At 39.5% G+C, this 12,587-nt stretch overlaps 1 protein-coding gene across 1 annotated transcript in view; it reads left to right on the forward strand.

Annotated features, from left to right (window-relative positions):
- Positions 1 to 12,587, forward strand: part of TMEM123 (transmembrane protein 123) — a 46,206-nt gene that overhangs the window by 27,262 nt on the left and 6,357 nt on the right. The window contains exons 4-5 of the mRNA XM_023740133.1: positions 10,709 to 10,984; positions 12,137 to 12,284. Coding sequence (XP_023595901.1) covers positions 10,709 to 10,984; positions 12,137 to 12,284 — 424 coding nt within the window. The remainder of the gene's footprint in view (positions 1 to 10,708; positions 10,985 to 12,136; positions 12,285 to 12,587) is intronic.

Here is a 12,587-nt window from a genome sequence, read left to right on the forward strand (position 1 = left end):
ATATGTTACTGTACTTAGACACAGATGACATGCAAATAATTAAATTATGGTAAGTATAACAAATAACTTGAAGTTAGGTCCAAAGCATAGGAAATCAGGGACAACCTCAAAGAAGAGGTTCTTTGGAGGCTGGGCTTTGAACATATGTAGAATTTCACCAGGCTGAGCACAGGTGGGAAGCATTCTAGGCTGAGGAAGTAAAATAAAGCAACAGAAACTTGGCACCAGGCTGCTTGCTAAGGGAAGGGAGGCAGATAGATTTCATGCAGCTGGAGCAGAAGGGCGTGGCAGAAGATTAGGTAGCAAAGGGAGATTGGAGCCTTGTCTGTCATGATGAGCGTTTAGACACCCCTTGAGTGTCTCCTCTAGTTCCTGGCACAGTTAGGGGCACATGCTAGAAATGATCAAGTTCTTCCAGAACTGTGCCTGGCACTTTGGGAGAGTAAAACAAAAATACAAGATGTAGTTCTTGCAATTAATCATCTGCTAACTCCGTTGAACCACTGCCCATCTCTCAGTTTGTCATACTGTGGTGGCTTGCAAGTTGCTGTGATGCTGTAAGATATGCCCCCCCGTATTTCAAACACCAGCAGGGTCACCCATGGTGGACAGGTTTCAGTGGAGCTTCCCAGACTAAGACAGAGTAGGAAAAAAGGCCTGGAGATCTACTTCCAAAAATTGTTGTTGTTGTTAGGTGTCATCAAGTCAGTTCCGACTCATAGTGACCCTGTGTACAACAGAACAAAACACTGCCCGGTCCTGTGCCATCCTCACAATCACTTTTATGCTTGAGCCCATCATTGCAACCACTGTGTCAGTCCATCTTGTTGAGAGTCTTCCTCTTTTTGCACTGACCTTGTGCTTTACCACACATGGTGGCCTTCTCCAGGGACTGATCCTTCCTGATAACGTGTCCAAAGTATTTGAGACGAAGTCTCTCCATCCTCACTTCTAAAGAGCATTCTGGCTTTACTTCTTCTAAGATGGATTTGTTTGTTCTTCTGGCAGTCCATGGTGTATTCAGTATTCTTCATCAACACCATGATTCAAAGGCATCAATTCTTCGGTCTTTCTTATTCATGACCCAGCTTTCCCATGCATATGAGGCGACTGAAAATACCATGGCCCGGGTCAGGTACACCTTAGTCCTCAAAGTGACATCTTTGTTTCTAACAATTTAAGGAGGTCTTTTGCAGCAGATTTGCCCAGTGCAATGCTTGTTTTGATTTTTTGACTGTTCCTTCCATGGGCATTGATTGAGGATCCAAGTAAAATAAAATCCTGGACAACTTCTGTCTTTTCTCCGTTTATCGTGATGTTGCTTATTGGTCCAGTAGTGAGGATTTTTGTTTTCTTTATGTTGACGTGTAATCCATACTGAAGGCTGTAATTTTTGATCTTCATCAGTAAGTGCATCAAGTCCTCTTTGCTTTCTGAAAGCAAGGTTGTGTCATCTGCATATTGCAGGTTGTTAATGAGTCTTCCTCCAATCTCGATGCCACGTTCTTCATATAGTCCATCTTCTTGGATTATTTGCTCAGCATACAGATTTAATGAGTATGGTGAAGGGATACAACCCTTACGCACACTTTCCTAATTTTAAACCACTCAGAATCCCTTTGTTCTGTTTGAACGACTGCCCCTTGGTCTGTGTTCAGGCTTCTCATGAGCACAATTAAGTGTTCTGGAATTCCCATTCTTTGCAATGTTATCCATAATTTATTGTGATCCACACAGTCGAATGCCTTTTCATAGTCAATAAAACACAGGTAAACATCTTTCTGGTAGTCTCCACTTTCAGCCAAGATCCATCTGACATCAGCAATGATATCCCTCATTATACGTCCTCTTTTGAATCCAGTTTGAATTTCTGGCACTTCCCTGTCGATGTACTGCTTCAATCGCTTTTGAATTATCTTCAGCAAAATTTTACTAGTGTGTGATATTGTTTGATAATTTCTGCACTCTGTTGGATCACATTTCTTTGGAATGGGCACAAATATGGATCTCTTCCAGTCAGTTGGCCAGGTATCTGTCTTCCAGATTTCTTGGCATAGATGAGTGAATGCTTGCAGCGTTGCATCTGTTTGTTGAAACATCTCAATTGGTATTCTGTCAGTTCCTGAATTGTTTTTCACCGATGCCTTCAGTGCAGCTTGGACTTCTTCCTTCAGTACCATCAGTTCTTGTTTATAGGCTGCTTCTTGAAATGGTTGAACATTAACCACTTCTTTTGGTACAGTGACTATGTGTATTCCTTTCATCTTTTGATGCTTCTTGTGTCATTCAGTATTTTGCTCAGAGAATCCTTCAGTATGGGAACTCGAGGCTTGAACGTTTTCTTCAATTGTTTCAGCTTGAGAAATGCTGAATGTGTTCTTCCTTTTTGGTTTTCTAACTCCAGGTCTTTGCATATTTCATTATAATACTTTACTTTGTCTTCTCGAGCCGCCCTCTGAAATATTCTGTTCGGCTCTTTTCCTTCATCATTTCTCCCATTCGCTTTAGCTGCTCTGTGTTAACAAGAGCAAGTTTCAGAGTCTCTTCTGACATCCATTTTGGTCTTTTCTTTCCTGTCTTTTTAATGACCTCTTGCTTTCTTCATGTATGATGTCCTTGATGTCATCTCACAACTTGTCTGTTCTTTCGTCATTAATGTTCAGTGTATCATATTTGTTCTTGAGATAGTCTCTAAATGCAGGTGGGATATACTCAAGGTCGTACTTTGGCTCTTGTGGACTTGTTTTAATTTTCTTCAGCTTCAGCTTTAACTTGCATATGAGCATTTGATGGTCTGTTCCACAGTCAGCCTCTAGCCTTGTTCTGACTGATAATACTGAGCTTTTCCATTGTCTCTTTCCACAGATATAGTCAATTTGATTCCTGTGGATTCCATCTGGCAGGTCCACTTGTATAGTTGCCATTTATGTTGTTGAAAAAGGGTATTTGCAATGAAGAAATCATTGGTCTTGCACAGTTGAGTCATGTGATCTCCGGCATCGTTTCTATCACCAAGGCCTTATTCTCCAACTACCAATCCTTCTTTGTTTCCAACTTTCTCATTCCAATCACCAGTAATTATCATTGCACCTTGATTGCATGTTTGATCAATTTCAGACTGCAGAAGTTGTTAAAAATCTTCAATTTCTTCACTTTGGTATTAGTGATTGGTGTGTAAATTTGGATAATAGTCATATTAACTGGTCTTCCTTGTAGGCATATGGATATTATCCTATCACTAACAGCATTGTACCCAGGATAGACCTTGGAATGTTCTTTTTGATGATGAATGCGATGCCACCCCTCTTCAGGTCATTCCCTGCATAAGTAAACCATCTGATTGTCTGATTCAAGATGGCCAGTACCAGTCCATTTCAACTCACTAATGCCTAGGATATCAATCTTTATGCAGTCCATTTCATTTCTGACAACTTCCAATTTTCCTACATTTATACTTCATACATTCCACATTCCAATTAATAATGGATGTTTGCAGCTGTTTCTTCTCATTTTGATTCATATCACATCAGCAAATGAAGGTCCCAAAAGCTTGACTCCATCTATGTCATTAAGGTTAACTCTACTTCGAGGAGGCCTCTCTTCCTCAGTTGTATTTTGAGTGCCTTCCAACCTGAGGGGCTTATCTTTCGACACTATATCAGACAATGTTCCATTGCTATTCATAAGGTTTTCACTGGCCAGTGTTTTCAGAAGTAGACCACCACGTCCTTCTTCTTAGTCTGTCTTAGTCTGGAAACTACTGAAAATTGTCCACCATGGGCAACCCTTCTGGTATTTGAAATACCAGTGGCCTGGCTTCCAGCATCACAGCAACACCTAAGCCACCACAGTACAACAGTCTGACAGATGAATGGTGGACTTTCAAAAATTAGCCAGTGAAAACCCTGTGGATCACAGAATATTGTCTGACACTTTGACTCACTTACTTTGGATATGTCATCAGGAGGAACAGATCACTGGAGAAGAACATCGTGTTTGGTAAAGTGGAGGATCCGCAAAGGCAAGGGAAACCCTCGATAGATTGACACAATGGCCACAACAACAGACTCAAACATAACAACAATCATGAAGATGGTGCAAGACCTGGCAACATTTCGTTCTGTTATACATGGAGACTGTGAGTCAGAACCAACTCAGCAGCCACTAACAGCAGCAGTTCCACTTAAAAGATGAGACATCTTATATTAATATTTAAGTAACAACAATAAATAGGGTGTTCAGTAAAAAGAAAAGCTGAGGTGAAAATTTCACTGGCCCCAACACACCATATTGTAGCTATATTGTTTCCTTGTCCTCCTTACTAGACCATGAACTCCTTACAGATAAGGATTGCAACTTTTCTGCGTCTGCAGAGCTTCCTTGCATAGTTCTTGGCACGGAGTAGGTACTAGACAAATGTTTGAATGGATGTGAGGAAGGAGTGAGCTTGGCTGGCTTCTAGACAGTGAGAAGTCAGCCTCACTGGAGCATGTTGGGGAGGAGTAGCAGAGAGGGGGATCCTCTTCCACGGAAAACTAGGACTGCCAGAATGAGAAGCTTGAAGGTTTAGAGCAGGAACAGAGGCAAAATATCAGTCTTGCCTGATGTCCTTGCGATTGTGATTCATGCCTTTTTTGTAATTAGCTCAGGTTACTAATTGTGGGTTGAGACAATGGTAATGGAATAGAATGGGTGAAACCTAGTGCAGCTGCAGAACAAAGCCTGGATATGGTTGATACAGCCTCTGCCAAATCATGCCAGCACCTTATCTCATGGCGATCTGACTGCTCTGAGAAGCCATGCTGTTTTTTTGACCCTCTCTGCTCAGCTTCTTTCCATACAGCTTTGGGAGTGAGCAGGATCACCCTCCAGACTTTGATTTTCCTTAAACAGACCTGGACTCCTGCTTATAGTTGTCAGTGTTCAGTGTCCTTAAAGCAGGTAATTGCTTTGACTGAAAATGCTTCTTTCCATTCTTGCCTGAATAAACAGACATCCTGTTTATATTAATAAAAGATTAACGCATTTAAGCAGAGTAGATGATGGTGTAACTAAAATGTGGAAGTAAAATTTACTGCAGATATACTATTAACTTGTGTAAGACACCTGATTATTATTGTTCTTTGTTCCTATATATACTGTTGTTTTTCTCTTTTGAAAATTTAATTTCTGAATTTAGAAATTCATAAAATCTATTTGATTTTCCAAATATGGACAGTTCTTTATGATACTTTAAAAAAGTTTTCTCATGAATTTGTAGATAATCTTTTTGACTCTATAGATATTTCAATTCTGTGGGATTTTTGATTGTCAGATACTTGAATTCAGATTTTTTAGAATGAGTCTGTGACTCTGTAAAATGAGGAAAGTCTTCTTGTTTTCTAAAGAAAAATGAGTATTTCTGGGACTACACTGATAATTAGTTGATGGGGTAAGGTGAAATATTCTATAGGAAAGAGGTTCTCAAGGTTTTTAATGTTTAAAAACATTCTCAGAACCCCACACAAGAGTATTCTTTAGTTTACTCTAGCTGCATGTCCACACTTGGAATCACAGACCACTCAGAATAACTCTGTGCCACTAGAGATGTATGATCATTAGCTTAAATATCTCTGTATTTTTGACAACTATAATAGGGACTGCAAAGTTACTACTATCCCATTTAAAAATAACTATGAGATTTGGGGGAAAAAAACGAGTGTGTATGTCAAGTCTGGTTTAGGTGTGTATTTGACACCCTGATGGAAAAACCATGTTATCCTTAACTTTAAAATATTTAGGTTAAAAGGGAAAAAATGGCACCTAGCTATTTTTGGACTCAAGGTTATATGAGTAACCTATGTGAGTATCCCCTTTCCAGGAGTAAGGAAAATATTTCAACAGAGCAAGATTATACAAAGATAGTTGAAATAAATCCACATGTAGAAGTAGATGACTACTCGTATTTGGTACTAGATAAAAATAGGCTGCTTCAGAGTGTCCTTGGCCTTGTTGCAATAATAAGGTGGCTGACTGGTGTTAATACAGAAAGGCTTGGGGTGTCACATTTTTTCTTTTTAGATATTTGTATTGATAGATTGAAAATACCCCTAATAGCATCCTTTTGGGATCCCCAGTACCATCTTCAAGGACTTGAAGGAGTCCTTGGGTGGCGCAGATAGTTAAGCACTCAACTACTGGCCAAAATGTTGATAGTTCAAACCCACCCAGAGGCATCTCAGAAGACAGGCTTCATGATCTGCTTCTGAAAGGTCACACACAGCCTTAAAAACCCTATGAAGCAGTTCTCCTCGCACACATGGGGTCGCCATGAGTTAGAAGCAACACAGCAACAACTAAGAAGAACAACAGCATCTTCTTAAATATGGTGTCACTCAGGTGGTGGTGATGACAATCATGAGAAACAGCGCCTACTGCTCAGCCTCCCGTAGGTAGCTTTCTGGTGCAGCTCTGTAGGTGCGGTTACATTTAATGAAACTAATGATAGGAAAGAGTAAACAGTCATTGAGCACTTCCTCCGTGGCAGACACTGTACTAAGCGCTCCACAGAACTTACCGCAGTTAATTCCCACAAACTTCTATGAGGTAAGTACTGTTAATATTCTTATTTTATGGATAAGGAAGGGTAGTGAATCTCAGAGAGGTTAAGTAACTTGTTTAAGGTTCCTGTCTTAGTTTCCTAGTGCTGCTGTAACAGAAATACCGCAAGTGGGTGGCTTTAAAGAACAAAAATTTATTTTCTGACAGTTCTAGAGGCTAAAAGTCCAAATCAGGGTCTTGGCCTTGTCAATTCCTTCCTTGAAGGTTGTCCTGGGCGTTGCATGGCTCCTTGGCTTATATACTATCCTTACATGGTGTTTGTCTTCCCCCTATGTGTGTGTGTATCTGTCTGTTCTGCTTTTTTTATAACTCAGAAGTAATTAGGACTGACCCTACACTGGTATGACCTCAGCTGATTGATTCAGTACATTACACTGGATTACATTACATTACATTACATTGCATTCATTATGGAAGATAATCTGCTCTACCCAAGGCCAACTGATTTAATCTCATGATTAAATCATAACAGCATATGGCCAGGATTTCAGTATACATTTCGGCAGGACACAATTCAATCCATAACAGTCCACCAGCAAGTAAGTGGCCAACTGGTCCAGAGCTTGAGCTCTTTCCCACTGTGCATGCTACCTCCCGTATGGAAAGTATCAGCAGCACTTGGTAAAGAGAAGACCTCAATAAATAGAAGCTCTAATTCTACCATAGAAAAATTGGGCTAGAGGAATAGATCTTTTACCACAGAACAGGAACGGCGAGCTGATTTGACTGTTCTGAATATTTTTATGGCTGTGCCAAAACATCACTTATACACGTGTGTTTATTCTTTATTTGGTTCCTCTTATTGTGGATTGAACACTGCAGCCTCTGAGAAGAAGGTACATGGATGCTGTTATTACAGTCCTTCACTTCCCTTTCCTGTAATTGTTAGTTGAAACCAGGAGTCAAGACCAAGAGATTCTTACATATCTGATAGAAATCTATAGATGCTCCCAAGTTCTATTTAAACAGTTTTTGAGAGTGGTCTGACAAGTATTACTCTAGCTGCAGGTCCACACTTGGAATCACAGACCGCTCAGAATAAGTCTGTGCCACTAGAAATTTATGATCATTTTCTTAAATATCTCTGTATTTTTGACAATTGTAATAGGGACTGCAAAGCTACTACTATCCTATTTAAAAATAACTATGAGATTTGGGGACTCACTGCACAGTGATGAGTTTAAAAGATCTGGAAATGGAACCAGCTCAGTGTACAACCACGGGTACCAGTTGTGCAGAGAGACATTTTGTTATCAATGAAAAGAAAAAGCTTGAACCTGAGCATGGACAACTATGTGTCACATACACCCCTTGCCAGGTGGCTCCACCCTCCCACCTGTCCTAGCTGAGGTGTTTCAGAGAGCATATCCAGTTTATTGAATGAGTTGCATTTAGTAGGGTACAGTTCCTATCCAGAATAATGTCAGAGTAATAAAACTACAGTGATTCCGAGTTGGAACTTCTCCCCTCCACCAGCTCGGCTTGGATGTCTGCCGTGGGAAAGTTGGCATTGTTGGCTTCCATCCTTGCTCCACCTCTTCTTCCTCTCACTGTAGCTGTTTTTGACCTTTACGGGATCAGGTCTAGAGGAGTTTAAGGGAAAAAAAGCCAGTGGGCTATGGCTGGGATGTTTCATCTGGCGTAGGGGCCTTCTGGATGACAAGCATGTCCTTCTCTTTGGCAGATTTCTGGGAGACCCTCTTTTTCCTGCCTGGGCCTTCCCCAGCAACCCTCTTGATGCAGCAGGGCTTCTCCTCCAGCTAACCCTCACCATACTTCCTTGGGTCCTAGCTTGCGGTGTTCCTCCCCTCTGCCCCCCGCTGGTTATCCTCACCTTTCTAGGCAATACTCTCTTGGGAGGCTGTCTTTTCTGACACCCCCAGGCCGCTTTCTTCCATAAGGTCTAAGTGGTTTATGGCAAGTGAGCACCTTTGCAGTCAGTGTGGATACAGTCTACTCCTAGCGGAGCCTTTGAACTCTACTGATGGGTAGAGACAGCTCAGCCCCAGCGTCTCACCTTTAGAGTTACTTTTCAAGCTGAGTCAAATTCTAGTTTCTTGTCCCTCTAAGTCCAGGAGATACCTGCCCAGCTCTTCAGGTGGTTCCTTCAACGTCTTTCCAGCTTGGTTTGAGGTGAGGAGTAGTGTTCTCCTGTTTTTCTACCATGGGCAGAGGCGGGAGCAGACACAGCCCACTGACACTCTCCCTTCCAACAACATACCCTCTTTAGGCCATTTCAACTTCAGATTATCAGTGGCTGGAGGAGACTGACTAGCTCAGACAGGCAGAGTCAAATAGGGTTTCCCCCTGTGCACATCCTGGGTGGACAGTCTATTCTGACATCTCTGTAAAAGTGTCCTATGCAGGTGCTAACTGTGCCACCCCCAGAGGTGCTAATCAGTTAAGGAAGAGGGAAGGCCAGACTTCAGTGGTGGGACAGTACCACTTGCAGAGGGAAAGAAATGAGTACTTATTATTTTACACAACAAGGGGGTTGGGTCACCAGATGTATGTGTTCTAACCTTGAAGAGAGCACCTTGCATTGCAGTTTGTACATTTACCCATCATGAAACAAAGTTTAATACAGCACTTCTTTTGTGTGTTTTATCAGTCTGTAGACATTTTCAGCTACTAAGCTGTTTATTCAGCAAATTTAGATTTTCTTAGTTGGAGAACTAACCTATTGCAGCTCCCAATTTTTGCCCATGTGACTTTGGACAGTATCTCTGAGGAATTTTTTATGATGGCAGGGAGAGGGGGAGTAGGCTGAGTGTGTGTGTTGAATCCAAAAGCAGCATTTTGTTCATTGTTTTACTCTGCAAAGATCATTCTGTTCTAAAGATATGATATAAACGATGGTTCTTTGCTGTATTGAATTTCATTACAATAGAATTCATTCACCAGTTTAAAAAAAGAGGTGATTATTTCAGTGCTAAAGTGTATTACTTATATCTACATAGAGCATTCAGAATTGAATAATAAAAGATTAGTTCAAGTTCATGGCATTTATATCATCTACTTAATTTATAATTAGTACAGAAGTATTCATTCCTTTGGGTTTTTTGTGTTTTTTCTTTTTTTAATCAAGATAGTACTCAGTTCAAAGAGACAACATAATAGAGACCCAAAGTCGAGGGGTAAAATAGGAATTTGAATAGTAAAAGCTGATATGCAAATAAGTAGTGCTATTTATACATTTAAATTGGGGGGAAAAAAATACTGAAGTCCTTCAAGAATAAGTCCAAAATAATTGTGGGAGATAGGATGATAATTCCTGAAATAATCACTTTTTAGTGCATGACGGCAGGGGTGGTGCAGGGATCACGGAGGCATTGTTGCTGCTCTCCCTGTCTCCCTGGGGGAAGGAGAGGGTATGCCCAGTGGTTAATTCTCTCCACCGTTAGTTGTTTATTTTAAATCATCATTAATGATTTCTCCTATACATAATTTGGCTTTTGGATTTTTAAAGCCTTCAGAAGTAGTTTTAGAAATATCCTTACAACTATGAAAATGGTTGCCAGTATGAAATTTCCAACCAGCTATATTACACTGTGGTATTTCGCTTCCTACTGCATTGGGTGAAGTTGGCTTTACCCTTACAAAGAATATTTCACTCGTGTTCACATCCCAGTGACAGAGTTAGAAACACGCAGCTATTGATTGTCCTCAAAGGTCTTTGGAGGGATGTGGCAGAGCAGCTTTAACTTAAAAAGCCTTTTTTTTTTTTAATGCATTAGTTTTTCATCCATTCAGCAAATATTTGTCGAAGGCCCCTTACTTGATAGGAAGTATGTTAAGATGTTCAGACCCGGAGATGAGAAAGACACCATCCCTACACTGAAGGAACTTAGTCTTCTGGATTTTAAGTTTTCCATATCTTCACAAAAATTCCTAACTTTATGTAAATTTAGGCCGGTTCCTGTTGAGTATTTTACTAGTTTGAGATATTTTATTGCAGTATAGTGCAAAGTACTAATGGAATAAATATTTTTCATGCTGCTGGATTTGTTAATCTCTCTTTATGTGTAATCATGAAAGTCACAATGAAGTGGGATCTTAATCTCCTAAGTCATAGTTACATTTTTAATGTTTCTTCACATTCTTGCAGGGAATCCCCAACAAGTGCTATCCAGCGATAAAAACCCATCCTGCAACAACACTGTGAAACTGTCAACAACTGCAGTTTCCTCAGTCTCAAGCAACGTATCAGTTACCACCTCGAAACCCAAAGTAACATCTCACACGTCAGCAATTACAACTTCCACCACCGTAAAGCCTGCCCCCAACAGAACAAGTATTTCACAAAGCACATCTCAGATGTTAACATCCACAATGACCACCACCCACAATAGTTCGGTGACATCTGCTTCTTCATCAGTAACAAGTACGTATTGAAATTGACTGATTTTTCCTCTGCTGAAAATAATTGTTAAATGCCACTTTTAGCTTATCATTCCTTTCTGCAAAAATAAGTATATAGATTTAGACAGTGATTTTTTATAAATTAGATGTGAAGATCAGAAAAAGAGTCAATGGACCTAGTATTCTTCTCCCTTTTTTTTTTAAACGTGAAATAATGACAGTATATAACCCATCTATGAATAAGTAATTTATTCTAACGGAATTTTATTTTACGTAGTGGGAAATTTTGTCATACATTTTACTCTTTCTACCTCATTTTGGAAAGGAATTGGGTGGACTCAATGTGAACTTTGGTTATAATTCATTTGGACCATAAATATATTTTAAAGTGGTAGCGGATATAATCATGTAAATAGTATTAGTATATAGGACATAGTATTAGAAAGCACTCTTTATTTTTTGAATTTGTTTAAAGTATAATTCCTGTAAGACCATGAATTCAAAAACCTTTTTAAGAAGATTCTCTTTGAAGTTATCCAGAGTTGAAGTTCTGTTTAAAAGCTAGTGATTATATTTATCAGAACAAGTAGCAGACTTTATGATTTCCTTTTATGTTTTTATATACTGCTACTCTGTATATTTTCTTCATTACTGTAACTTATCTATTAAAATCAACTTTCCCAGCTGTTCCAGGGTCTCTTGAAGCAGTAAAACCAAAATAGTTAAAATTCCCAATAATTTGTTCCAAAATGAGAAATTTCAGTTAGAACCACTAACTTATATTGGATCTAGTCAGGATCACAGCTGTGTTACCCAGGCCTCATTTCTTCAGGCACTAACTCTTCATAGATTATAGAAGAAAAAAATGTCCCATTCTTGCTGCTTCTAGGGTTTTAGTAGCCTGTCCAAGTACAGCACTATCAAACACTTGCATGAACTTAAGATCATGGGGTTTCAGTTAAGGACCTGTATCGACAGAATGGAGGAAACTAGATCCAGGCAGTGACTGGACACAAAGCATGCTAGAAAGCAGCTGTCTATGCCTGGATATCCCCTCACCCCCAATTCAGTGCTCCTACACAAACATTCAGAAAGTTTTAGTTTATTACAGTGTTTAAAAAAAAAAAAAAGCACTAAAGCCTGTGTTTTTGTTTTTGTTTTCTTTTAATCACAGCGAGTATTAATTTTAAAGAAAATAAAGGATCAAAATTTGATACTGGCAGCTTTGTTGGTGGTATTGTATTAACACTGGGAGTTCTATCTATTCTTTACATTGGATGCAAAACATATTATTCCAGAAGAGGCATTCGATATAGAACCATGTAAGTTTTGATTGAGACATTTTTTGTTGTTGTTCATTTCTGTATTTCTTTAATTTGAATACCATGACTAAATATCAAAGTCAGTGTTCATCTCAGGGATGAGTAATTTGTAGATTTATGAGTTACTTCCCATTACCTCTCTAAGCCCATAGTAAATTGTTTACGTACAAGCTTGTGATTACAATTATTTGCAAATGAAAATGTATGTATGTACCTATAAAAATGTTTGTATTTTACTAGTGTCATGCTTTTGTCCCAGAGACCCAAGTTCATCTAACCCTTCATTTGCTCATACGTCTAATT

This window comes from Trichechus manatus, unplaced genomic scaffold (genome assembly GCF_000243295.1).
Source record: "Trichechus manatus latirostris isolate Lorelei unplaced genomic scaffold, TriManLat1.0 scaffold00148, whole genome shotgun sequence".
In the NCBI taxonomy this organism is placed as follows: domain Eukaryota; kingdom Metazoa; phylum Chordata; class Mammalia; order Sirenia; family Trichechidae; genus Trichechus; species Trichechus manatus.